We start from the raw sequence: 27,955 nt of genomic DNA, 5'->3' as shown, positions 1-27,955 counted from the left end.
CACGGAGCTGACACATTGTACACACACAGCAGCACGTTGTGGGCAGTTTATTCCAGCCAGGGCTCTTTGTGTGTTGTGTTCAAAGGTTACACAAGAGCTGCAGCAGCCCAGCTCAGCCCCACAGGGGTGTCCCCATGCTGAGGGCACAGCCCTGCCCTCCTGCCATGGCACAGACACAGCCACAAGTGGCTTACATGGGATCTTCCACCCACTGGAATATGTTCCCTGCTCCTGTGTACAAGAAACTTCCACAGCAGGTCAGACTTACCCAACTCCTAATCACCACCACCCTGCTAGGAATCAATTCTGAAATCCTGAGGAGTTCTCTGTCCTGCAGGATAAAGCTCAAAGAGCCAACATAGCCATCCCTTAATTTTGGGGTAGCAGCAGCAGCACAGCAATTCCCCGCTCAGCATCTTTGTTTCTGGAGCTGAGAAGGCAAAGGGTCTGTCCAAAAGAAGCCTCTGGAGCCCTCCCATTCCACACGGGAGTGGGTTCACACTGGTCTCAGGCGTGGTTCCTCCTCCTCCTCTTGGCTCGGTAGCTGGGGAGGTGTTTCCTCCTCCCTGGCGTCCTGCTTGTCCCTCTCTGCCTGCAGCCAGCTCTGAGGAGCAATCATCTTCTTGGGCCCGTGGGGCGGGGGCCCGATCAGCGCCTCAATGTCATCGTAATTGATCACTTCCTTCTCCAGGAGGGCATTGGACAGCTGGAAATGAGCAAGGAGGCAAAATGAGGGATGGAGCCCCCAGAGAGAGCACAGAACTGCTTCTCTGAGCTGCCCTGGACTGTCAGCTCAACTCAGGCCTCAGCACCTGCAGCCCCCCAGGAGCAGAACCTGGCTGTGCCACCATGGACAGGATGACCCTGAAGCTGCTGGAGCCAAGACCAAATTCTCCAGGCTCCAGCACCTTTCCCAAGAGCACATTTGGCCAGGGATACACAATGTAACTGCAGGCAACAAAGCAAGCTCTTGGGAATGATTTGGAAATGAGAGCTTTAGGAACAATGAGAGAAGTGTCCCTCCTGCCACCGTCACTGCACCTGTGACCCTGCCCAAGAGCCAAAGCAGCAGCATGGAGAGCTCTGGCAGACCCAGAGCCTTCCCTACACACACAGCACTAACAAAGAGCTGCCTGTTCCTGCAGGCAGGGGCTGGAGGTCAACACAAGTTCCCTTCCAGAAGAGTGGAATTCTCTGGCCCCTGTGGCAGCAGCACCACCCCTCTGGAGCAGCAGGTGGCTGTCCAGCATGGAACTGCTCCATCCCGCTGACGAGATGTGACACGCTGGCCTGGCAACTGGAACACTGACTCTGGAGATACTTTGGCTGCACTTGAAAGTTTTTCTGTGCTGAGCCTTTAGCAAACATCTGGCTGCTGTTACATGGCAGCAGCAGGACAGAGGAGCCTGCAGAGACACCCCTGAGGATCCCTGCTCCAGAGCTGCCAGGGCACTGTCCCAGGGACAGCAGCGTGTCCCAGCTCTGTCCTTATCACGCACTGGAGGCCTGACACAGCGTAGCTGAAGGGGTTGTTGTTGTTGTTCTTGTTTGTTTAAAAAGAGGATTTAAGGAAAAGAATTGCTTGATTTGCAAAACAGGCAGCATTAAGTTGACTCCTGGTCATTTCAGAAGTCACGGACTGGAACTCTTAAGGGAAGTCACAGAGGGTGCTGTGACCCAAGCTTGGCTCAGCACTGGGCAGAGCTCCTGGCACGGGTGGGGAGGTGCCAGGCTGGATCGGGACTGTCACGACACGAAGGGGAGGAGGCAAAGCTCCATCTCTGCAACAAGGATTCCTCGGTGTAAGTCATTAGGGAGGTGAAAATTGCCTGAAGTCACCAGAAAACAGGAACCAGCCCTGATCAGCCAAGCTGACAGGCACTATATTCCTGCACCAAAGCCAGACACTGTCCACCTGATTACTGGCTCGGCTTCCCAAAAACAGTCACTGTCAGCTCTCCAGAAAATTGCACTGCCAAGAGGCAAGCAGAGAAGTGCAGGTGAAGGACACAAATTCCAGCTTTGATCATTTCCACAGAGCACTCCTCCTCCTCTACCCTGCAAACACCAGCTGGTGTGAGGAGGCAGACTACTCACTGCTGGGAAAGGCACACACATTCCTCCCGTGCCTGCTCTGAATCCGGGGGATACACAGTAAACAGTCACTGGTTCCCAACACTCCCACTACAAGACTTTCTAGGAGAGAGACAACACTGCAACAGCTGAGCTGCAGAGCACAGAAAGCAGCAAAACCACCAGTTATAAACACCCCAAACCAACCAACAAACCCCCACACAATCCAACTCACTGCTTGCAGCTTGTCCCGGTTCTCCAGCAGGAGCTTTTCTGTGCGCCTGTAAGCCTGAGCCACCAGGCTTTTGGCTTCCTTGAAGAAACAAGAAGAGGAGTTGGGATGTAGGTGGCAACAAACACAATGTGTGGCTAAACAAAGAGAGCACTGAGGGATGGAATCTACAAACTGAGCCAGGCAGAATGTGGTTTCCATCAACAGAAACTATCGATAAACTGGTTGGAAAAAGGCCCAAGGAGTGCTGGTGATAACAGGCAGTGAAGTCTTGCCCTAGCACAGCTCGATGGGAAATGCAGATTAAGGCTGTCCAGGAGCTAAAGGTGCAGCTCAGCACAAATCCCAAGGAAGCACAGCCATGGTGCTTCTGACACAGAGCTTTTTTGTTTCCAGTTTTTTGACTTTTGAACTGAAGCAATGTGTTTTTTCAGCAATGAAGCCAAATTTCCTGTCAAAACAGGCTGATTTGCAGTCAGTCTGACCATCATTTTGGTTAGGAAGTGCACACATCTACACTGTTCAGCTGTGACTTTAAGACACAGATTTCCTGCCATTTCAGCCCTGTCCAGCACAGGCTGCTGGGCTGAACTCACAGCCAGGAGGGATTCTGCCTGTTCCTGCTGCCTCACTGCACAGCCTGACAGTCATGGAACAGGTAAGTGCTCACTCACTGCCCAACAGCAAAACGCAAAACTGTTTGTGTGTAAACCACTTGGCATTTTTCAGTGAACTGCAGAAAGCAAAGAACAAAAAGAAACCCTTAGCCCAGAGGGGCCTTACGTGGTCCATCATCTGCTGCAGGCCCTGGCTGAAGGGGCGCCGGCCGATGCCAGGGGCACTCTCGGGGTCTGGGAAGGAGATCTGCCCGATGCTGGGCACCATCCCATACTGCTTCACCATGGAGTAGGCAATCTTGGTCACCTTCTTCAGGTCATCCTGTGCTCCTGGGCAGCAAAGACACACACACTGCTGGTCAGCTCTCTGCTCAGTGAGGGAAGAGCACATCCTGCACAAACACATGTCCTACCAGTGGAGAGAGCAGAGGATTCACTGCAGCCCACTGAGGGACCTTCCTGCAGGTCCCAGGAGTGACAGAGAGTGACCCTGCTGTGGCCAGCACACCTGAGTCCTCACCTGCCACTACCCACAGAGCAACCTGGCCTAGTGGAAGGTGTCTGTACCCATGGCAAGGGATGAAACGAGATGGGTTTTAAGGTCCCCTCCAACCCAAACCATTCTGTGATCCTATTTGGATTTACCCAGTTGGAAACAGCAAAGAAAGTTCTATGTCTTCTCAAGAGCCTCACCAGTAACTGCAACTGTGGCCTTAGGCTTTGGGACAAATCTGAGACAACAAAGTGACAACCACCATTACAAGTGTCAGAGCACACCACGTGACATTTCCTCTTGCCAGCACAGGAAACCTCCGTCCCTTGCTCAGATTCCCTTGGACATCCACTTGCCCATGCCAGGCTCTGGCTCCTCACCTGTGGTGACCTTGTTAAAGGTGATGGCCTCGGCCACTCTGCCCCCCAGGGCCATGCACATCCTCTCGAGCAGCTGCTCCTTGGTGAACAGGTACTGCTCCCGGGGCAGGATCTGCGCGAACCCCAGCGCCGCGTTTGTGCGAGGGGCTATGGACACCTGCAACACAGGACAGCTCCCTCAGCTCACAGAACTGCACAGCTCGCCCTGCAGCAGCACAGGGAGCCCAGGAAGAGGCCTCTGCACTCCCAGTGAGGTTTGTCTATGGGCATGGACACGTTGGCCTACAGAGACAGCGCCAGGGACAGCAGCCTGTCCTCATTCCTGCACCGAGGGCTCTGCCTTCACTCACAAACACACTTCCTGCTTAGGAAATTATCCTTAACAGCAAGTCACAGAAATCCTGAAATTTAGGAGTTACTTTGGAGTGTATAGGCCACACAGAGATCACTGATTCTGCTCCAGAATCCCTGAGACTACCTGCAGAGAGACAGGAGCTTTCAGAATACTAACAGCCATTTTCCCCACGCACTAAACCAGAGTAATTAACACCAGTTCTGCTTACACAATGGGTCATTCAGAGTGAATGGGCCGCTGGTAAGGGGCCAAGGAGCTGTCACCCTTGTCATTTCACTCCCCACCTCCCCCCAGTGTCCCGGCTTTTGGAGGAGATGTGCACGGATCACATCCCGGGTGCCAGAGAGGCCTTTCCCTGCAGAGAAGGGCTTCGGGCAGACAACCTCCCAGTCTGGAAAACACATCCTTTCAGCGGGATCACAGCCATTCCTGCAGTGGCTTTGCCGGCTGCAACGTGCTGGGAAAGGGATCACATTTGGATGTGTGCACACACGGAGCAGCCTGGAAGTGCATGACTGAGCAGCAGCACTAGGAGACTCAGTTGCTTCTAATTTTTAATTGCAAGGCTTCTCCTATAGCTGGTTAATCAGCTTTGCACCAGCACTGTCATCAGTGGAGCCTAATAATGGATTTCTCTGCTTGAATTAGGGACATGGTTTACATAATCACAGAATTATTAAGGTTGGAAATGTCCTCCAAGACCATCAAGTCCACCCTTTGACCAAATCCCACCAGCCCACTGAAACATACTATGAAGTGCCATGTCAGCTTGTTTTTGAACATTTCCAGGGATGGTGGCTCCACCACTTCCCTGGAGAACCTGTTCCAACCCTTAACCAACCTTTCAGTGAAGAATTTGTTCCTAATATCCAGCCTGAACCTCTCCTAGTTTAGTGGTGGGCTTGGCAGCGCTGAGTAGTTGGACTCGATGACCTCAAAGTTCCTTTCCAAGGAAAACCATTCTGTGATTCAGTATTTTCCATGTATTTTGCTGCAGTAGCACAGCCACAGGCTCACAGAGCTGACAGAACTGCACACAAGCACCACAAAGCAATCTTGGCCAGGGAAGCCCCGGGCCTCCCTCCCTGGCAGTGGAGGTACCTTCATGACGGCCTCGGTGTGCTCCAGCAGCCACCCGACCAGCGCGTGCCCGGACTCGTGGAATGCCACCACCTTCCTCTCCTCTGGTGACAAGATCTTGCTTCTCTTGGCAGTGCCTGTGGAACACAGAGCAGGGCTCGAGGAGTTATCAACAGGTGCAACCAGTGGGGCATAACCCGCTCCAGCCCAGGGCACAGCCTGTGGCTGAACTGTTTGTGCTGCACTCTGGAGAGGGGCAGGCAGCAAAACCCTTTTAACTGAAATGTTTGGAAAAGCAATCCATGCCTGGGATTGCTTGAAAACCCTGGCAGAAAACCTTCCCCCTTCTCCTTACAATAGACTTAATCATTAGAGAAATAATTTGAAATTTGATGTGATCACAGCTCAAGAACCTTATTCCCAGGGTTGGATCTGTAAAAAGGCAGCTTACTCTTGTGTTTTTGGGGTTTTTTTGTGGAAAAAATCTGAAAACAATACAAAAAACCCCAAACAGCAGAATCCAAAATGAGACTAGCTAGAGTCTCACACTCATTGTGCTTTTTTCAGTCCCTTAGGCAGAACAATAGAGAAGAGAGACGTTGAATCATATATACAAGGTCCCAGTTGAGAAAATTGTGCATTAAGAGTGTTCAAATCAGCTAAAGTCCAGGAGTAGATACAGAAATCCTTCTCCAGAGCTTGGCAATGTCTCTGATTACACATGGCATGCTCCGTATGAGCTTATTCTCAGGCTCCTGAGAACCAGCAAATGAAACCGTAACTCACATTTAACACTTTCTCCAGAAAGGTGATTTTTGAAAGTATCTATTTTCCAACACGGCAGAGCAAGTCAAAAAAGGACTTAAAAAAAAAGGAAGTAAAACTTCTAGCACATAGGAAAAATAAGTACATAACATAGAGTGTGTCAGGCACTCATTACAGCTCAGAATGCTGGATGCAAAAAGGTCCCAAGATCTGCAGGCCAGAGTCCCCACACAGAGCCCAGAGGAGCAGCACAGGGGAGAGCAGCCAGTCAGAACCAATATTGCACCAAGCTTGCTTCATATCTTGGAAAACAACATTCTATTAACATGAATTTTTAAACAAAGTCAAGGGTTTTATTAAACAAGGAAACAACAAAATTAGTGTGGCAGATCTTGTAGAATTACTGCTCAGGGACCCTGGAAACTGCTGTGCCCTGCCAGGCACGATGGAACAGCAGATTAATGACAACTGCCTTGATTGTCATCAGTCAGTCCCTTACCCTGCCCTCAGCAGTGTGTGAGCATGGCCCTGTATGGCTGTTTCCACAGAAAGATATCTCTATTCTCTATAAATGTATACATATATATATATATACATATACAGACACTTAAAAAAATCCCTGTCAGAATCTCTGTCAGCTCACTGAGGGAGGGACTGTGCTCTTCACAACAGCAGTGTGCCTACCAAGATCATTTCTTTTCCTATATAATCTCCAGGCATGGAAGTCCCCTGAAAGCCTGCAGTTATCACATTTACATTCACAAGCTACCCAGGACAGAACTCTGGTGCATCTCTGCTGGCCTTACACAAACCCCACCAAGAAAACAGGCTCCATCTTCTAAAGCCAAGCCCTAAAAGCCTCTGTTGCTCAGCAGGTTTCTTCCCTCGCTCCCAGGAGACCTGACTGACTGCTTTCTGTTCCCAAACTAAAAACACAATGGGAACTACCACAGAGAGAAGTTTTTGCTCCTCCCTTGCAGCAACACAAAGCTTTAAGGCTGACAGGGCCTCTGGACTTGCAGAGCTCCCTTTTGATTCCACCCCAGTCTTATTAAAACCAGAAGCTCCTAATGGAAAGCACAGTAATATCTTCTTTCTTTCAAGAAAAGCTTTTATAGGAACTGAAATGCCCTCTGGATTGTGAAACCCAGAAGCATTCATATGACATGGAAAAGAGACATTTAATACAGGGGCCTGGGGGGTTGTTTGGGGTCTTTCAGAATCTGTCTACAAAAAATAGCCAGTCCTGCTAATATGAGAGAATCTGATTAAGCAACAAAAAGACTCCGTGGCCTCCTACACACACCAGAGCCTGAGTGAGGCCAGGCAGCTTTAACTGCCAAAGCTCATGTCCTGCAATGCCCCACCACATGGATCCCAGAGATCCCTTCTGCTGCCAGCCCCCTCCAGCCTTCCTTGCTTTTTGTTTTATCTTCCCAGTCTGCAGAACTAAGGCAAGGCTCAGAAAGAAAAGGCAAGTGGGTCCCTGCAAGTCTCGTGCTTGTGCTCGTGCAGATGGGAAAGTAGAGCACACCTTTACAAGAGCATGTGGTACCAGGGAGAATGGCTTCAAACTGAAAAAGAGGAGGTTTATTCCTTGGAATATCAGGAAAAAAAAAACTTCTCTGTGAGGGAGGGGGTTGCCCAGAGAAGCTGTAGCTGTCCCATCCCTGGAATGTCCAAGGGGGCTTGGAACAACCTGGGATACTGGAAGGTGTCCCTGCCCAGGGCAGGGGTTGGAATACAGACTTTAAAGTTCCCTCCCACTCAAAGCAGCCCAGGATTCTGTGATCTTTGCTGCAGCTGATGAGAATTTCTGTGTTACAACTACAGTTATCTCACTGTCCACTCTTGGGAGCTCCAGAGTAGAGTCTGGGGTTCATGTTTTGTTTCTCTGCAACAGGTGAAGCTGTGAGGAATTTTCTCAACCATCTTCTTTTAAATTTTCTAAGCATTTTCTGATAAAAAAACCATTCAGGACTTAATTCTAGGATCAGGAAGTAACTGACCCAGTACAAACATCCTGTTCTACATGTTCCACTAAAAAGGCACAGAGTGCCAGTCTGTGTGCCTGGGCTCCCACTGGGAATGGAGCCTGGAGGCAGTGCAGTGTCTGATTATGAAATGCACAGCTTGGCTCCAGGGCAGCTCAGCCCAAAACCCACCACACTCAAACCCCTCAGGTAAAGTCAAGAGTTCTGGGAACTCTTTTCCCCTCCCTACAATACACTGCCACAGGGAAATCTCCAGAGGTTTCTCTCCTGGCAATGGCACAAGCAGCAGGGAAAGGCCACAGGATGTTCTCAGAGGGAGAACAGTGCTCTACTGTCTTGCAGTTTATTCTGCCAATTCATCAAAGCCTGGGCTTGGAGGGCAGAAAGAAAAATCTCCAATTTCTTGCTGGTGAGGATGCAGAGACTATTTGCTATTGATGTTTATGTAGCAGGTGTCCAGAGCAGCAAGAAAAATTCAGAGATATTGTGACTTTTCTTATTTAAAAAAACCAACCAACCCACAAACCCCCCAACCTTCTTAACTGAAAAAGCCACACAGATTTGAATTTTCCTCTTTATTATTTTGACAGTGGGCCTTTTCCCTGAGCTATGGGACTGACTCCTGAAGATTCAGGAAGATGGAGCCATTTGGGGCCTTTTTCAGAGAACTTTGTGACTGTCATTGAAGACCTTCAGGCCAGAGCACAGCCTGGACCCATCTGTCTTTCTGGGATGTAACCCCCCCTCATCTGAGCAGAGCAGACCCCTCAGGCAACACCAAGAAATGCTGCTGCACTGGCACAGGGTGCCCAGAGCAGCTGTGGCTGCCCCTGGATCCCTGGGAGTGCCCAAGGCCAGGCTGGACAGGGCTTGGAGCAGCCTGGGACAGTGGAAGGTGTCCCTGCCACAGCAGGAGTGGGACTGGATGGGATTTAAGGTCCCTCCCAACCCAAAGCAGCCCATAATTCCACGGAATGGCTGCACCTCTCACCTGCAATGACTCTTTCCACAGCATACTCGAAGTTGGAGGTGTCGATGGATTTGTGCCCCTCCCTGGCAGCGTGCAGAGCAGCTTCATTGCAGATGTTTGCTATGTCAGCTCCTGCAGACACGAGTTCACAAAAGTCACACGGGGTCTGAATGGGACAGAGGACTCAGAGGAGGAATGGGCACAAACAAATCTGGAGAAGGACCTAAGGAATTCAAACAGTCTGTGCTTTTTGTTCCTTGGGAACAGAGAGCAATCCCAGTCCATGGTGTTGATGTTGGATTTGAATAATACAACTGCTTTGGCAGGGACTGCTGATACCACACAGAGTTCAGCAATCCAGGAGCAGGCTGAGGCCAAGGCTGGCTCCCAGGGACAGGGATGGTGTGGGCAGTGGGTTGGCACAGGCTGCTGCTCTGCTCAGCCTCAGAAAGAAGAGAAGGAACATCTGTTCCCAGTTTGTGTGGGTGGGTGATGGTGGCAGGGGGCTGCTGAGAGCAATCATGGAGAGACAGCGTGCTGGGGCCTGGGAGAGGGGAAACCCAGAAAGGATATTCCAGGAACTCCACATAAACAGGAACTCTGGAGCCCCTTGCTCAGCACTGTTTCAAGCTCCCAGGGACCCACCCTGGAAGCAGGCTTGATGCAGGAGCCAGGCAGAGCTGTCCAATTTCTACTCTGCTCAGCAAAATAATTCCTACACGTTCCTTCCATTGCTTTCCTGGTAACATAAATCAATTTAACAATCTCTCCTCTGAAGTGCAGCACCTCATCCTCAACAGCTTTGAGAGAAGCATGACTGTTTCCTTCTCTTAGGAATTAGGCACGTGGGCATTGTAAAAGTGTGTTTTCCCTACCTCCCCACCCTGTTAGTCCAACAAATTCCAGAATAAAAATTTCAGAAAATAGTAATGAATAACTGCTCACCAGAGCTCGCCAGGGAGCTGGTCAGGTACCCAAAATTCTTTTCTGTTCCCCACAGAAATGGAGAAAAAAGCCCTTCTTGCCCCAAACTCCCTGTTAGACCCCCAGCACCCAGGAGCTCCAGCCTGAACGAGGCAGGAGCAGCCCAAGGACACATCATACCACTGAATCCTGGGGTCAGCTCTGCCAGGTGCTGCGAGTAGAAACTGCCGTCCTGGATCAGCTTGAGGCCCTTCAGGTGATGCTCAAAGATCTCCTTCCTCTCCTGTAAAGAACACGCAGCACCTGAGCCCTGCCAGGGTCACTGTGTGCCCTGCTGTCCATGGCAGGGCACAGGGTGGTGGCACTGAGGCAGAGAGGACACTGAGAGTGCCAGCAGAGGGGACAGCGACAGTGCCAGCAGAGGGCAGGGCTCTCCTAGCAGCGTTCCAGTGCTCCAGCAGCCCTGATAAACACACAGCGCTCAAATTCCCAACAGATGCACGAGGCTCTCCCTGAGTCACAGCTTTCTCTCTCAGGGCCACTCTCCCCTCCTCACTCTCACTGTGATCTGTCTTAACTTCTCCCTCACCACAAAAGCTCTCGCAGGAAGGAGTTCTCGCTGCCTCGACCTGCTCCTGCACAAACCACAAACTGCAAAGCCCATCCAGCAGCTCCTCAGCCTGCACCCATTTCCCAGATGGAGGTGGGGGTGAGATGCTGCTGGCGAGCAGCCACCAGTGACTCATTCAGCTGGTCCAGGAGATCCTGACTCAAACAATGGGCTCAGTTGCCAGGGTTTTTCCCCTTCCTCCTTCAGGGCAGCTGCACAGTTCATGCTTCCGGGGCCAGATTCTATCAGGCATTTAAGGTATTTTCACTGAAAACTCTGCAGAGGACAGTGAAGCACAGATGGGAGAGGAAGAGCCTGTGCTGGCACAGCACACAGATCCTCACTGCAGCTGAGCCTATTCCCAGAACTCTGCTACAAATGTCAACACAGCAGACATGGAAGACTCTTGTAAATGGATTTAAAAAGCATTCAGAAGGAGAAAGTCACTTAACAGGCTGCCTAAAGGAAAATGAGGAACCCTACAAGGATAGGGAGGGCAATAAACCTACAGAACAAATAGTGCTCAGGGCACATGACAATTTAAGCTCTCACACCAGCCAATTGCCATTAGGTGCTTCCCAATTTTTCTGAAGAGAAGATACAAACATAGCTCTGCATCTGTATGGCAAAGGGAACCTCACAGAAGAATTCACTGCCAAGGCTCTACCAGAGCAGAGACCTCCAGACCAGTGAGCTGTCACTTCAGAGGAACCAGCCACTGCATTAGCACCATAACTCCTTGATTCAGAGCACAGAAACAAGAAGAAAGGCAAACAGAGGCTCAACATCTCCATCTCCTCCAAGCTCAGCCTTGCCAGGCCAGTGAGACCAGCAGGGACAGGGACACCTCAGCCACAGGAGGGACAAGGCAGCTGGTGGAACATACCTGGAGTGTTGGGAGATCAATGAAGATGTGCCTGTCCAGCCTCCCAGGTCTCATCAGGGCGTTGTCCAGGACATCGGCGCGGTTGGTGGAAGCCAGCACTATCACGTGATCCGTGGTCCCCATTCCTGCCACCAACAAGACCAGGGGAGGAGGTTTTCCCCACCTCAGACTGCACTGCAGACACACAGTGGGCTCAAGTACACAGCTTTACACAAAGCCAGAGGGTGCTCACAGCACCCTTTGGGGTGCTGAGGCTGAGTGGCCCCTGCAGCTTGAAGCAAAGTCAGGAAGGAACCTCCCAGGTCACCCAGGCCAGTCCCTGGTTATCATGGATACTCTGAAATCCTCTTTTCATTTACTTAATAAGTCCTGGCTTAAGACTTCTTTTTCTCCTTCCTATTGCCACACTTGGAAATTGCTCCAACTGGATCCCAGAACAGAATCTCTGTTTTGATGAGTTCACAGATGCCTTCTCAGCCCCAGGATAAGTCAATTCCTGAGCCTTTAGCTCCAGATTGTATAAGCAGCATTTCCTAGCTGGAACAGTCTTTTCCACAAGTTTCCATGGAAAGCCCTTTCAGTTTTTATTTACTTTCAGCCTTCAGTCAGACAGGCCACCAGGGGAGGGACAGGCTTTCCTCTGAGCTGCTCAGGTGAGTGCAGAGAGAGGACAGCTTTGCCACTCAACAAGGCCATGTTACAGCACGAGTTCTTTGCCTCCTCACTCCTCTCTTACAGGCACCGTGCAGAGCCCTGCACAGAGCAGCCCTGCAGAACCCACACCAGACACAAAACACAACACAAGAGCTCTGCACTGATTTTCAGCACAGAATTTGGCCAAGCTAGTCAGAGCAGGTTCTGCCTCCAGGTCTTTAAGGTGAAGGGAGCATTGGGATTTACAGGCTGCCTTAGAGCAGCCCCAATGGAGGCATCACAGACAGACAGGATTTCCTGGGGAAGGGAAGGCAGGGCACTGGCAGCTGCAGGAGGGCAGAGAGGCAGACTTTGTGCTGCCTGGGTGGGGAGCCAGAGCTCCAGTGTAATCACTGCCCCACACGGTTATTTACTGCATTCCTCCAGGTGCCTGCAGGCCCCTGGGCATGAGTCACCTGCTTCCAGCACACTCCCCAGCCCTGGCACACACAGCCTGCCCAGGCAAAGGACACCACAGTCCCATGTGCTCCCCTCTGCCAAGTCCCACGCTGTGGAGAGGCGGCTCTGTGCACGTAAGCTGGGCCAGTTTCAGCTCTCAGCTCCAGCAGAAGAGCTGCCAAATGTGTCAGCGTGCGAGAGCTCAGCACAGACCAAGGTTCCAGGTGAGGCAGGGGACTGGCCGTGCCAGCCTGTGCTGCAGCAGACCTGGTGCTCCCTCTCTGCAGGCTCCTGCCTCAATAAGCTGCCGGAGAGGATGAAGCCGAGCATCCTTCAGGCGTGCATCACACTGCACTCTGGAGTGGGATAAACAAGCAGAGACTGGCAGGCACTCCAGGAATGGCAGGATTAGATGGCACAGTGCATTATCTGCCTTGCAGCTGGGAAGACTCTCTTAAAATAGGTCTGACTATTGGAACAAATAAAAAAACAGAAGCACTGAGAGCATCCTCCTCACATCAGCTTCTGCCCCACTTGCTTAATGCAACACCACCTGGCATGTCACAGGCAAGAATCAGCCAAAGGAACAGGCTACAAAAACAACACCTCATCACATCAACAAACGAGACAGCTCTGAAAATGCAGCCTGAAGAAAAGAGTTCCTGCAAGGGTCACAAATGAACCACTCCAGAAAGGAAAGGGAAGGGAAAAAGGGTCCACTCAAGCTGCAAGTGCCCTGCTCCCCACTGAGCAACACACTGCAGGGTTACACTGTGTCACCCTCCAGCCATTTGTCCAAGCCTTTGGACATCTCCTGGGAGCAGTGGCACTGAAATGAGGCCCCTTCCTGAAGGAAGTCTCAGGGCTGCACATGGCACAGCTTGGGACTTGTCTGAGGGCTCTAGGTGAAGAGCTGCTCCCAAAAGCCATCCTGCATTTCCATTCACAAACCCCAGCTCAGCCCAGGACTGCCAAAGCTCCTCTCAAAGCATCCACAACAGAGGAGAGATTTGGGTCACATTCCTCTTCCGCTTGTCTGCGGTTTGAGAGGGAAGATTCACTATTCAAAGCAGGCACCTGCTCCGACAGAGCCGGGGTTTGTGCGTCACTCACTCCGCTCTCACAAACAGCTTTTGTAGAGAGGCTCCCTCCGGCGCCTCCCCTGCTCCCACCACGTCCTGGTGCTTCCCCAACTCACAGCAAATTGTCAGAGGGAAGGAACCCGAGGCTGCTGAGGGAAGAGCCCTCTGATTTCTCCAAAATGTTCACACCAATGTGACTGAGCCCCAGCCTGCACTCACCCCATGAGGCTCACGGTGCCCTCACGCCCCTGCAGACCGCACAGCTCTGACCCCCCTTTCCTCCCTCTCCCTTCCCTCCAAGGAATCTCATTCAATCACAGAAATCCAACAATCAGTGATGACTCACTGATCTGCTTTTGTGCATGATGTTTTTTCTCCAGTTAATACCCAGCTCAGGTCTATGGTGCTGTCTTGCCTTCAGCCCTCAGCTTAAGTTCAACCAGAGCTCTCGACCTTCCATCTCAAGGCTCCTTACAAACACTCAGCACTCCTGGGGCAGAACTGTTCCCCTCTAAACAGGTTATTCACATCAGCCTGGGAACTGTTTTGCTGTGCTGCATGTGGCACATCAGTGCTGGTTTTAGGCAACACACTCCGTTAGGTAACACTCCAGTGCCACGTGCCAGCATCCCTGCTGATCCCATGTTCCCAGCACCAGGCTGACATCCTTGCCAGCTGTCTCCTGTTTGACACTGTCAGCTCCTTGGGACTGTTTTTTTTAGCGTGTGTTTGATAAAGCACTGAGCAAAATGAAGGACTCTGTACATGATCTGTGCGAGACACGAATAAAGAATGAGATAATATAGATTTAAAAATAAACCAGGCAGCACACTGCAAACAAGGGACTATAAAGTACACACTGAGGATAATATTTACCTTCTAAACTCACTTTCCAGTTGAGCTGAACCCTCATTTCTGCACTGAGACTCACCAGAAAAACACTCTGGAAACCACACCTAATTTTTACAGACTGATGGAAATCAGACATTTTCATTTATAGGATAGAGATGTGGAATGTACTGACTGCATACTCCTGAACAGACATGCAGGCTTCCATTTAATTCAGAGGCCAGCTCACCCTACAACTGTCAGGGGAGAAAAGGATCCACCCAAGCCAGGACTGCTGGGCTGTGTTACCACTGGCTCTTACTGTCAAGATCATCTGCTTCACTGGAAACACTCAGAACAGAGCCAGCAGTTGGAACCTGGGCCTGGAGATGCTTTTGGTGCACGATGGCTTTTAATTTTTTCATATGAGGAGCATGATGAGACAACATGGCAGTCAAACTATGAGTCACAGTTACAGTGAAGGGAAAAGTGAAACAAACGTGCCCTGATGGGCAGGCAGTTGGTTATTCCTGACCCTGCAACAGTGAGGTTTAGCAATAGAAATATTGCAAGCTGGGTCAGTGCTGCAGGCTTGGACAGAGACAGGGCTAAGGACTGCCAAAGGATCATTCTTTGTGTGAAAGTGTCTGAGCAAAGGGCCAATTCCAGGTGCACAACAGCCAGAAACCAAACACAAGTGTGGCCTCAAACCAGGACTTGTTTGCAAAGTTTATCTCCCTCATCTCAGAGAGCCTGTGGTCAAGCAGACAACACAAACATAAGGCAATGGACAGGAGAATTGATATATTACATCACTTCTGTCCCTTTAGGACAGCTGACCTCTAAACTCTGACAGGCTTTATACTACCTGTCTCAGGCTGGATACAGCAAGTATCCAACAACATGTAATGGCCAGCTGGACTGAAACTCTGGAGGGTTAAAGTTTACTGGATTTGGGGGCTAGTGAGGGGGTACATGGGCTCAGACTGGTTCAGACTTCAGCAAGAGAACACTGGAGAGCCCAGGCAAGTTCCAGCAGGACAAAGATGAACAGGCCAACAGCTGGACCTCTAAGGAGACGAGGGCAGGGAGAAACACTGACCGTCCATTTCCACCAGCAGCTGGTTTAAGGTCTGCTCCTCCTCGGCGTTGGCAAAGCCAGACACGTTGGTGGAGCGCTTCTTGCCCACGGCATCGATCTCGTCGATGTAGACGATGCAGGGAGCGCGAGCCTGCGCCTCCCGGAACAGGCTCCGGACACGGGCGGCGCCCAGACCTGCAGGGAAGGGAAAAACAGGGAACCTGCCAGCTCAAACTGTGAGCAGGGCTGGAGAGCAGCATTACTGGCCCTCAGTGAGACACCTGACACCAGACAAACCCTCTGAATATGACAGTCCCTCTCTCAGCACTCTGGGCACAAAGAACTCGTGTTTAGTGCTTAGGCTCAGCCCCAGAACTCGTGTTTAGTCCTTAGGCTCAGTGTGTCCTAGAGCTAGGTTTAACTGGGCTCCTAAATCTGCAGAGACTCCTACAGCTGCTGCAAGAAGAGCTTTGCTTCCAGCTCCCAGCATGGCCTCCAGTTCCTCCCACAGCTCAGAGCAGAAATATCCAACATTTTCCTGCATACTGACCCTTGTCGGGTCTCAAGAGATCTGCGAGGAAGGAAGAAAAGGAGAAGGATGGAAATCCCAAGGCACAGAGAGGCCCTACTTTCTGCATTTCCATACAAGGAAGGAAGCCTCAGTCAAGGGCTTTAATAATAGGTACAGGGAAGCCAGAGAGGATGCTTGCAGGTGAAGGACCACAGCTGCTCTCTGTCAGAAAGCAGCAACCAGAAATGCACTTCAGATACTACACAATTAGGAACTGCATCACTGAAAAAACCTTTTATATCTTCAATCTAAGTATCCAACTCATCCTCCCCCTGTCCTTTGCAGGAAGCTCAGCCAGCCCCCTCCAACTCCAGAACAGAGAGAGCTGCCCCCATTCCTCAGAGCACCTCACCTCCAATCACCTCCACGAACTCAGAGCCTGCCATGGCCAAAAATGGCACCTGGGCCTCTGTAGCCACGGCCTTGGCCAGCAAAGTCTTCCCACAGCCTGGTGGGCCCAGCAGCAGGGCACCCTTGGGCACTTTGGCCCCGAGCTGGAGGTAGCGATCGGGATTCTGCAAGGACAACACAGCTCGGTCAGAGCCACAGCTCACACCAAGCACCTGCACCAAGCGGGGCTTCCAGAGCTGCCCGAGGATGTTTCCAGCCTGGGCAACTCCGAGCTGCCAACGGGAGCAGCTCCGTCTGCATTCTCATTGTGGAACTGGACATCCAGAGCTTGTTTCAACAGAGAACAGTGCCCAGAACCACGAAGGATGAAGAGCAGAGCACACCCCCTCCCATGGTCACCCCTCTATCCCAGCAGGTGGGCAGCAAACATTTGTTTTGTTTTACTTTTACATACCTTTAAATAGTCCACAAATTCCTTGACCTCCATTTTTGCCTCATGCATTCCCGCTACATCCTTGAAGCCAATCCCTTTTCCAGATTTCCCATCCACAATGGTGAAACGAGCCATCTTCAGCTGGTTCTGTGGAAGGCAGCACAGGGACCAAACAACTTTGGACAAGTCAACAGTTTGGAAAAAACTACATTTTAGGAGCCAACCCAGCCCAGAGAGACAGCCCAGCTGTCCCTACCAAACACCACTGAAGTCCCCACCAAAGCACTGGTGTTTCATGGATTTTGTTCAGGATAAAGTTCCCAGATGGATGGTTGACTCAAACTTTATTTATCCACATGCTGGGAAGAGACAGAATAAACTTGCAGTAATAGTCCCAACAGAATCCAGATCAAACTCCATGTAGAACAGGCAGGGATGAGTATTAAAAACATGCAGATGTCCAAAACCTGATCTGGGATCTCCTCCCTGATTTCTAAATGCTCTGATCCTTAATACACATGGGACAGTCACAGTTCTGAGGAATATGTGTTGATGGCAAGTAACTGTCAGTGGTAAACAATTGCCAATACTTGTGAAAGCACAGACAATTTGCAGTCTTTGATGCTGCTGCTGGTTTCTGCTGGAAACATCCCAGATCAAAACTACAGGTTCTCAAACTGAACAGCCACCACGTTTCCATCTCCTGATGCATGTGAAGCCACAACAAGAGTCAAAACAAGAATTCAGTTAAGCATCCCACTCATAACTGCTCGGTATGTTCTACTCAAAGCAGCTACTCAGGAGGTTTTTTCTTTCAGAAGAAAGTTTATGGCTTCTGAGGCCTCAGAAACATTCAAAGGAAGAGTTAAACTCAGGGCCTGGCTGTCCCCACTTAAGCAAGGACACAATCTAGTCCTCAAGGCCTCATTACTCAACACTTCTTTAAAATATTCTTTTTCTCTGAGCAGCTGCATCCTTTTGTTCAAAGAAAATCTCAAAGCCAAAAGAGAACTGCGGAGGAGACTGAGTGGGAAATCCAACAAGGGACTGAATTCACTGTGTTTCCATCCCCAATGCCTGCGGTCAGGGACAGAGCACCACGGGCTGATTCCTACAGCTCCATCAGCTGATCCAGGCCGGGCTGGGAGAGGGGAGGAGGAGGAGGAGGTTTGCCTGGTGTTGCAAGCGAGGCATGCGGCAGGAGCAGAACAGGCCAACACATAATGAACTCCAGAATCTGAACATATTTTATAAATTGAGAACTCATTTTGCAGAAAGCAGCAATTCCTACTTCTGGCTGTATGGGAGGCATGTTGGCAGGGCCCAGTGAAAAACACCATCTGCAGCTGCAGCTCATTAGCAAGCTTTGAAAACAGCAAACTGGACTGAAATTCCCTGAGCTCAGCCCTTCCTGCCATTGGGAAGGGAAGGGACCTCTGCTAGGGCCAGGGAAGGTACCAGCCAGGGAGGTGATCAGCACAGGATGCGAGGCGTGGTAAGACTGGAGAGTCCTTGGCACCAGCTCATCCTCATCCTGCACTGACTTTAGTGGGCAAAGGGGAGGAGATAACCCAGCAGAAGCCAAGACTCCCCACAGGCTGCAAAACATGCTCAAAGCCCAGGCTACTCACAAAGGCGTTGAAGCCTCCGGCCCTGCTGGCCACCCTGAAGAGGCGGAAGATGCTCCACAGCATGGACACGGCCACCAGTGTCACTATCAGGGAAAGGACATCACTGAAAGGACAAGGACAAGCTGTAGCACTCAGCCACAATCTGGTCAGTATTGCCCAACGTGGCTACTTTTAAAGGACATTTAGGCTACAGTGCAAACGATTAGACATGATTAAGAAAATGGAACTTTCACAGGTTTTTATACAGATATATAAAACCCCCCAAACCCCAACCATTACATAACCTAAGAAGTTAAGCAGAGGACACTGGCAAACATTGCCTACAGCTGTGGAAGAAATTCAACCTCACCATCCACTTCAGAGGCATTTCTGCTTCTAAAACAAGCAGGACCTCCAGGCACTCAGATCACACCCCGAGCAGAATCTGCTGGGGCTGGCAGTGCATCCAAAGGGAGCTCACTGCAGAGGACAGTGTCTGATAACAATAGGGATTCCAACTCTCCTAATCCTGGCAGAAATCCTGGTGTGGGTCTCCCATTAAGAGACTGCTTGATCCTTCTTAGTCAAATCTCTCAGGAGTCCTTTATGCCAGAAAAAAGTGCTCCAGCACCAACACTGTCAGTTTTCTGGATCCTTTGGAACACTCACTGGATTAGAGGGAAGATGGAGAGCTGAGATGACAACCCAGGTCTAACACATTTACAGGACAAACATGCTGAAGACAAGTATCCTGCAAGCTCTAAACAAAGGATGCTCCCAAGAGCAGCAAGAATGATCCTATGCCAGATGACAGGCTGAGATTGGTGTGCCTCTGTTCTGCTCCACATGCCTGAGGAACCATCCGGCCTTGCCACACTTTTGTGCTTGTCTTTACACCACGTGTGTAAATGCGTGTTGCACACCTCACAGAGGGATGATTTACTGAAGCAAGGGACCAGCAGGAGCTCTATACCCAGCTGCATTTGTTTCTTCTCAGTGAGAGATGCAAAGGCAACACTGAAACCTGAAAGTCACCTTCAGTTTGTCTGCTCTGCAAACAGGATTAATTCTGAAACACCCCAAGTGCCCACAGCGTGGAGCGAGCTGAGGCCAAGCTGCAAAGGCTCTGCACCTCACAGGCTCAGACTCCGGATGAGACCAAACCCTCCATCATTCATCAGGTCTTCTGAGAGACTTAACACCCCACCACAGCTCTTAAAAAATTGTTTAAAATCTCTTTTGAGGAGCGAGGGAAACAGCTTGCATTGGGGCCTGATTGTTCAGCCCTCTCTTCCTGTTACACATAAGTCTGAAAAAATTGGCAAGTTCTGAATTTGAACTGAAGGTCTCATACCACATGATTAGTTAAAAAAGTTCATCTTTATATATTCAACTGTATATTAAAAACATCCAAATGTTGACGAGAGGATGAAATCCAGCCCAGGTATCCACTCATACACAAACTTCACATTTTTGCAGGGTGTCTGGGAGGAGGAATTACACACACTGACCACCTCCAGTGGGAAAATGGAAGCATGATAATGAGGAAGGAAGGCTTAGTGCATCCCCAGCCTTCTCCACAGCCCAGGCTGTAACATCACTTGCTGCCAAGATTTCTATCACACTCTGCACTTGGATAGTGGATTATGAGGACAAAAAATGCTCAGCTGAGCAAGAACTCAGTGACCCTGACCTGAAACATTTTGGCCTGCTGCATGTTGCAATTACAGAATTCCTAGGACCCTCACTTTTCAAACATTAATGTACATCTAAAGCACGTTATCTTTCAGAAACATTCATTCAATGCTCTAAATCCAAGCTCACTTTTTTGTAACATTTAGCTGAAAGTCACTTTTTTCCAAGCAAAGGATGCTGTCACCCACTACTAGAGCAACAGTAAGGACAAATTTATATCATACTTTCCATAGAAGCCAGGGTGTTTGTAGGAAATGGGGATTCTGTCTTTCTCATCGATGTTCAGCTCATCCTCCACGGCCCTGAGTTTCTCCTCGAATTTGTCGATGTTTGCCACGCGCATGGTGAACAGCAGGGTCACGTTCTGGGGACAGGCAAGCCACAGCAGCATGGAAATGTTATTTATTGTATGGCAATATCTGCAAGGAGCAGAGGGGCATAGCGTGGACAGGTCAGTAAAAATGAGCCTCATGCTACCCCATTTAATCCTGCATCAATGAATTTGGGAGCAGATGACTGACGCCAGGGCTCTGAGGGAATTTAGGAACCATCTGGGCTCAGGAAAAAGGGCTGATGGAGTTTGACAGAACACTCATGACTGAAACCCAAACAGGAGAAAACTTTTGAAGCAAAATCCAGTCATAAGAGTTTACAATCTCCTGGACACTTTCTCCCATACCAGACTGAGCTGATAGAAGAAAACTGAGTTTCTCCAGCTTTTTAGACATACAAAAGATGTTTTTTCCCCAGGCCATTATTAATTACTTTTACAGTTCAAACTGGAAGTCTTAGTCTCTACTTGCTCGAAGCCCCCTGAACTTCAGCTACAAGAAAGAAAAGAACTAAAGCAAATTTAGCAGCCGGAGTTTTACTGAGCATTAATTAATTTCAGTACTATTATCTAAGCTCATTCACAGCTGTAGGGAGTCACTCACAACTTGTCCATGTGGAGTTCCACCCGGGTGCAGATAAATCTCCACAATGTCACTCTCAGGCACCACCTCGATCCTCTGCACCTCCCCCTTGGCCAGCATCTCATTCACAAAGTAGTTCCAGGAGATGTTGGTGCCCTCCCTGTTCTCACTGATCAGGAAGCGAAGCATCAGCACGATGAAGGTGAGGACCAGCAGCGCCCGCAGACGTTCCAGGTGCATCTGATTTTCCCTTCTCCTGCGTTTCTCCTCCTCTTTAGGAAAAAAGATATCAGAGGAAAAAGGATTAGTGTGTAACTGTGGAGTTTTCTGACCCAAAGAAGGGATAATTAAATGACAAAGATTAACACAGTGGTACTTTCAGGCGGTTTTTGTGCTGCATGTTTGGTTTCCCCTGAAGGCCTGGGCTTCCCATTGTCCTAGTGCACCAAACCCACGAAAATCCCCCCAAATTTCTTCCTAGGATAAACCCAGACACTCTCTTGCCTGGCCCCATACAGACAGAGGTCAAATAAAACCACAGGATCCCTGCTGCTAAAAATCAAACTGCAGAATGACTATAACCCGCTTTATACAACACAGTTCCACAGCAGAAAATATTAGGAGTAATCCCAGTGTCCCTGGTAAATCCCACAGCACATTATTGTTTCCAGGTGAGCTCTGATCTCCTGGCACCTGCACCACAACTCCAGCAATGCTTCCACTACCCCAGTAAATACCTGCATTTGCAGAGAATGGGAGATAGCACAGAACACAAATACACTGCAAATCCATCTGCCTTAACCAAATTCCCTGGATTTTCTCCCATACAACTCACCTCATGTTTCAGAGGGTTTGATAACTTGCCCACATTAAGGATCTGTATCCAAGAGGGATATTCCTATGCTGGATGTGCTTTCCCACACTTTTATTGTACTACAGCCACACTGAAGCAATGACACATGGAAAAGGGATGTTTTCACTACAACTATTTGCCATCAAATATTTTTCCAGTCTCACAACACATTTTCTTTTTGCACTGCACAAGCAAATTTACAATTCTGTGAGCTGTAAAGGACCGTCACAGCACAGTTCAATGTCAGCTGCTGGCCAGTGTTTGAGTTATTCAAATGACAACAAATATCTCCTCCTCTTTCCAGTCACATGTGAGTGTTCCCAATATATAATTTACCACTTGCTCTTGATATACAATTTAACAGCAACAGCACCATGCCACAGATAAATACCCTTCTACACCCAGAAATAAATTCATTCTGTGCCACTGGGCTCTAATGCACCAGTGCTGCAGCCCAGATTTGATTTATTTGCAAATTCATAACAAATGCCCTGACACCAGCATTTATCACCGGTCACCAATTAGGCCCTACGCACGCTGCAACAAAACCCAGGGACAAACATATGACCCAGGCAGCTGCTAAAAAAAGTCCTCTGTCCTTCAGAGGCACAGCCTCATTTTTCACTGCTTCCAAGCTCTGCTCCACACTGAACAGGAAAGGTTTGTTCCTAAATAGAAACAATGCAGCTTGGCAGAGAAGTCATCATTTCAGAGGGCTGTGACAAGCTCAGGCTCCGTGTCCAGCCCATCCGCTTTGTTCTCTGCTGCCATCCCCTCAGTGAGTGTTATCTGCTGCATCCAGCTTTGTTAGGACTCAGGAATTCATCCCAAGGCTGCAGGATGACATCCACTACAGACTTACTAGGGAAAATTAAAATACACAATAGAAGACTTTGTCTGTGCAACATCCTGAAAAGCTGAGCAGGTTCTAAAGAAAAGGATTTTACAGAGAAAAGAAACTGCTCAAGGAAAGTGAATCCTGACAGGAAAAGTCCCACCTATGGCTGTGCAAGTTCCTTGGAGGTGTCAGAGTCAGCTCCTGCTACAGCACTTTGCTGTATTTCATTTCAGACCGAGAGGAGGCCCATAACCTGCTCTGAACACACCATCAGGGATGTGATCACACAAACATCACCCAGGGGAAAGCTGCCCATTAGACAGCCTGAAACAGCTTCTCCCATTTCCAGGAATTAGATCTTCCTAGGACCTTTAACCTGCAGCTGAATAATTACAGGAGAGAACCCCATTTCTAGAAAGCTGCAAGGCAACCCCAAGCTTTCCTCTAGTCTGTGTTTAATTAAGGACAAACCCGTTTTATTTCTCAGCTGTGACTGTACAGCACAACATCCACACGGCACCACAAGCCACCCCACAGCACCAGGAAACGAGTCCCAGGGACTGCATGTGACACTTGCAAGCAGCAGCTGTGGGAATACTTCCAGCTTCTGAGTCTCCACCAAGCAATGATTTGCCATTAACCCCAAATGTGAACTCCCTGATTAAAATCTTTGCAAGGGCTGTGGTGACAGTTCGAAGAGTTCTTTGTAATAATTACAGCAGAGACAAGTGTTCCCCTGGAGACACGGGGCAGCACTGCCCCTCCCAAAGCCAGGCTGTCCATTAATCACGGCAGGAGAGGCCAGGGAACACGGCGTGCTGCTGGTGACTGATCTGAGCAGCTACAGCGCTTGCAGGGGCTGTGCTCAGCCATCCCCTGCCCCAATTCCACACTCCCACCTCCTTCCCGAGGACTCTGATACCTGCACATCCCCCTGAACACGTCATCCCAGTTAAATCACCAAGGAAAAGCCAGTGCTCTGGCCCTAAGGACACTGCAGTGACACCAGCCAGGCTGTCAGCAGCAGCTGACCTCTGACTCCAAAAGCAAAAAGTCCAAGAAGATTCAATTATTAAGCACTACAAAGCAAAAGCCAAGTGCTCACACCATTTGATGGTACCCAGGTAAAGGCTTAGAAAATAAATTATAAAATTATATTACAGTCTGTAATGACATTAAGCGCCTCCCAACTTGCAGTACAAAGTTCTGGAGGCATGGCAGGGGGTTGGATGATTTTATGGTCCTTTCCAACCCAAGCCACTCCGTGATCGACAGCTTCTTAGCAAGATAAAACTAATTTTCAAAAAATTCTTCACATGCCTGGGGCTTAGGAGAGTAAGACATAGAAAAGAAACCCCAGTATCTACAAAGACTGATTTAAAAAAGAAAAACCAAGAAAAATTAGTAACATAGCTGAGAGCTCTTTAAGGAATTTATATCTGAGTTTTGTGATTCACTAGAAGTAGGGACACATCCATATAGAAGGTAAATGAAATATAAGAAAATAAAACCAAATCCAGCTTAAATGACTGGGTTTAGTAAATACAAGTTTATCAAATCAAAATGATGTACAATAAAACCTCAGAACCAAAGCCCAGGTAATATTACTGTCCTGCTTCATCAAAGGAAAGGCAAACAGCAATGGAGAGATTTACACAGGAAGCAACATGGCCCAGAAAGAGCCACTTTTGTAATCTTTCATCCCCTGTTTAGATATTAGGGGAAAATCCTTCCCTGGGAGGGTGGGCAGGCCCTGGCACAGGTGCCCAGAGCAGCTGTGGCTGCCCCTGGATCCCTGGCAGTGCCCAAGGCCAGGCTGGACAGGGCTTGGAGCACCCTGGCACAGTGGGAGGTCCCTGTCCATGGCACTGGATGGGATTTAAGGTCCTTCCAACCCAAGTCACTTCAGGATTTCTGTGATCTGTCTCGTATCTTCCAGTTCATCATCTAAACCAAAATACTCCTTCAAACTTGCTTTTAGCTCCAGACTTGTACAGGGGGAAGTTACAGGTACAGGGAAGCACAAAGGTGGATCTCCCTCCCTGCTGTCCCTCCCTCTGTTTCAGTAAATCCTGGAATTTTTGGCACACACGTACCATCCTCCTCCTGTGGAGATTTCTTCTTGAATCCTCCATTCTTCTGGCTACTCCCCCGAGAGCTGGATGTAGCAAACCAGGAGGTGCTACCTGCAGGCAAGCAGAGGTCAGAGATTGTTTTGATGGCGCAAGGGAAATAATTTGGAGAAATTTCTTTAGTATTGGAACATGGACACAATTCCCAAGGCACAGCCATCACTAACACTGGTGTGGGCAGTCAGGAACAGCCTCACACTTGGGACTGGAAATGCTCATTAAAGGAAATACAGGTAATGGAATTAAATCAGGTTTCTCAGGAGTGCTGGGGGATATTCCAATAAAAGCCAAAAAAGGCTATAAACTCAAAGTCTAATGACTCCAGCTCTCCTTTAATCCCCTGAGCTCCTCATGGGAAGCTGTTACTGTTCATTCCTGTCACCAAACACAAACCTGGATCCCTGCAAACACCCCCACCTCCCACATCCACGAACAGATGCACTTTCAGGAATGCAGAGGGAAGGTGAGGAAAGGTCAATTCTCTTATGAAATCAGACCTTTTCCCCTCCTGCTCCTCGGGACTCACCCAGGAGATTCCAAAGTCTGACTGGATCCTGGATTACGTGCTGTTTTGTCAGGACTCCACCGAGTCTTTGACGTGGTAGAGAAAGTGTTGGTGCCAGGAGGCTCTGAAGAGGCAGAGAAAGAAAAACAAGACAACGATTGGAAAAGCCATGTGGCTGCTCAAGCTTTGTGTGCCTCGCTGTGACTCAGATTCCTGACCAGGGAAACGCTGGGGTGAGTGTCAGGACAGCAGCTGGGAGCCCTGGATGGGAGTTCTGCTTGGGCACTTCTCACATGGCTTTGGAATTGTTTATAACCCAGAGCAAAGAAAGCACAAGTAGAAATAGACAACCTACGCTCAAAACACTTAATATTTAATCTTTTTCCTCCCTGTGTCTGTTTTTTTGTTCTAAAGGCACGTTGGAAATCAGTTCTTAGAATATAAAGATTCCCTACCATAGAAAAAGGAAGACTTTTGACAAAAAAAAGGATTTTTAAAAGGAGATTTTTAAGGACTTTTAACAGAAGCAAGGCCAATGCAGCTCTGTCCCTGAGGTAACTCACAGCAGGAATCCTGCAGTGGATATTCACACCTCAGTGCAACTTCGTAACATCTAAACTACCACTTATTAATTGTCTCATTGAACACAAGTCTGGCCCCTTCTCCAGTGTAATTCCCTGTCTTCCCTCCACTGCACAGGCTCCAATTTCTAAACCAGCCAGGGACACTGACAAGGCTGAAACCCCTCACTCATTTTTCCTCGTTCTCCTCTTTTTTCCAGCCTGTGATGGCCTAGGATGGCAATCTCAGGTGCTCTCTAGATCAGAACAGCCTAAATTTGAACTGATCCCAGAAAACCCAGAATGAAACAATATCCCACATTGTTCTCCCTCTGCCTCCTACTTCCACCACAGAAAAAGTCCTAAATCCAGAGGAGGCTGCAAAGTTGATGAGAGGGATGGAGCACCTCTTATACAAGAAAAGGCTGGGAGAACTGCGATTGCTCAGCCTGAAGAAGCTTCGGGGTGACCTAACTGTGACCTTTCAGTGCCTCAAGGGGCTCCAAGAGAGCTGGAGAGAGACCTGGGACAAGGGATGGAGTGACAGGACACAGGGAATGGCTTCCACTGCCAGAGGGCAGGGCTGGATGGGACATTGGGCAGGAATTGTTCCCTGGCAGGGTGGGCAGGCCCTGGCACAGGTGCCCAGAGCAGCTGTGGCTGCCCCTGCATCCCTGGCAGTGCCCAAGGCCAGTTGGACATTGGGGCTTGGAGCAGCCTGGGACAGTGCAAGGCGTCCCTGCCCATCGCAGGGAACTAAAATAAGACGAGCTTTAAGGTCTCTTCCCACCCAAATAATTCCATTATTTCACAAGTCAGTGCCCAACAGCGCTGACACGACAGAGCTTCGGGACGGCACCACCACAGGTCCCTCCCGAGCAGCCCGAACGCCCCTTTCCCCCGTTCCTCTCCTCTCCCGGTGCCCCCAGTGCTCGGTGAGGCCCCGCCACCGCCCCGTTACCTGCAGGCCGCGAACCCCGCCGAGGGCAGAGCCGCGGGGCCGGGCCCAGGCGGCGGCGGGCGGCCGCCAGAAGGCGCAGCGGCCGCGGAGAAGCCCCATCCGCAGCAGTAGCGCCATATCTGCCGGTGCCGGTCCCGCTCCCCGAGGGCCTCAGAGGCCGCGGCGGGGGGACGGGCCCGGGCCGGGCCGCGGCGGCTCCGCCGTTACCAGGAGCGCGGCCTCAGCGCGGCCGGAAGTGCCCGGTGAGGGCCGGGCGGCCATCTTGGAAGCGGGGGCGCGCACGGCGCCGCCCGGCCTCAAGATGGCGGCGGCGCTGCGTGGGGGCTGCCGGGAAGGCTCGCGCCGTTACCGCGGTGACGGGGCCCGGCCCGAGGCGGGGCCCGGCCCCTCCCGCCGCTCCTCGGGCGGGCTCTGCGCCCCAGGCCAGACCCAGGCTAGGCCCGGCCCGGTCACGTCTCCTGGAGCAGACGGTTCCCCACCAGCCCGGCGTTCTCTGGGCTCTCAGGCGTGGCTAGGGCCCGGCCCAGCCTTGGCCTGCTCCCAAATTATTTAGGCAGGAGAACAAACGCCTGGGAGGGGCGAGAGGGTCCCTGCAAGGAGAGCAGAGAGGCTGCAGCCACCACTGGGGGGGCCTGATATTGGTGCCTGGTGGTTTGAGCACACAACCAGCCCGGCTCTGGGATTGATTTTATCCCTGCTAATCCGATGTAACTGTAATGCCTGGGAAAAGAAGGAACAACCTCTGCAGTCTTAGATTCAGCAGAGAGGAGAGAGACCAGCTCCCTCCCGGTGCAGCTGTTGCTGAGGAAGGTTCCCCTTCTGACAGCCTGAGGTAGGAGTGAGCTCTGGTAGAAAACAGCCTTTGTGTCTGCAGTGGGAGTGAGGGACTGAACTGTGTTCTGAGGGAAAAGGAGTGAACTAATATGGAAAAATTCATATTTACTTTGAGGGTGGTCAGGCCCTGGCACAGGTTGCCCAGAGAAGCTGTAGCTGCCCCATCCCAGGCACTCAATGTCCCCTCACTCCTGGAAATCTCTTTGGGTCACTGATTGGATCAAACAGTTCAATTT

The 27,955-nt window shown here is 50.2% G+C and overlaps 1 protein-coding gene across 1 annotated transcript; it reads right to left on the bottom strand.

Moving 5' to 3' along the window:
- Positions 1–31: 31 nt before the first annotated feature.
- Positions 32–27,177, bottom strand: SPG7 (SPG7 matrix AAA peptidase subunit, paraplegin). Its single transcript, XM_063411059.1, has 17 exons — positions 26,886–27,177; positions 25,386–25,488; positions 24,824–24,913; positions 21,058–21,308; positions 20,347–20,486; positions 18,449–18,551; positions 16,839–16,964; positions 16,386–16,548; positions 15,484–15,657; positions 11,380–11,504; positions 10,064–10,166; positions 8,981–9,091; positions 5,252–5,367; positions 3,796–3,952; positions 3,089–3,252; positions 2,309–2,386; positions 32–706 (listed from the first exon to the last, which is right to left on the bottom strand). Exons 1-17 carry the CDS (start codon positions 27,000–27,002, stop codon positions 497–499), a joined length of 2,331 nt encoding a protein of 776 aa, XP_063267129.1. The 5' UTR covers positions 27,003–27,177; the 3' UTR covers positions 32–496.
- Positions 27,178–27,955: the final 778 nt, after the last annotated feature.

This window comes from Prinia subflava, chromosome 13 (assembly GCF_021018805.1).
Source record: "Prinia subflava isolate CZ2003 ecotype Zambia chromosome 13, Cam_Psub_1.2, whole genome shotgun sequence".
In the NCBI taxonomy this organism is placed as follows: Eukaryota; Metazoa; Chordata; class Aves; order Passeriformes; family Cisticolidae; genus Prinia; species Prinia subflava.
Note: the sequence above shows the minus strand (reverse complement) of the source record. Positions and strands in the feature narration are given on the sequence as shown.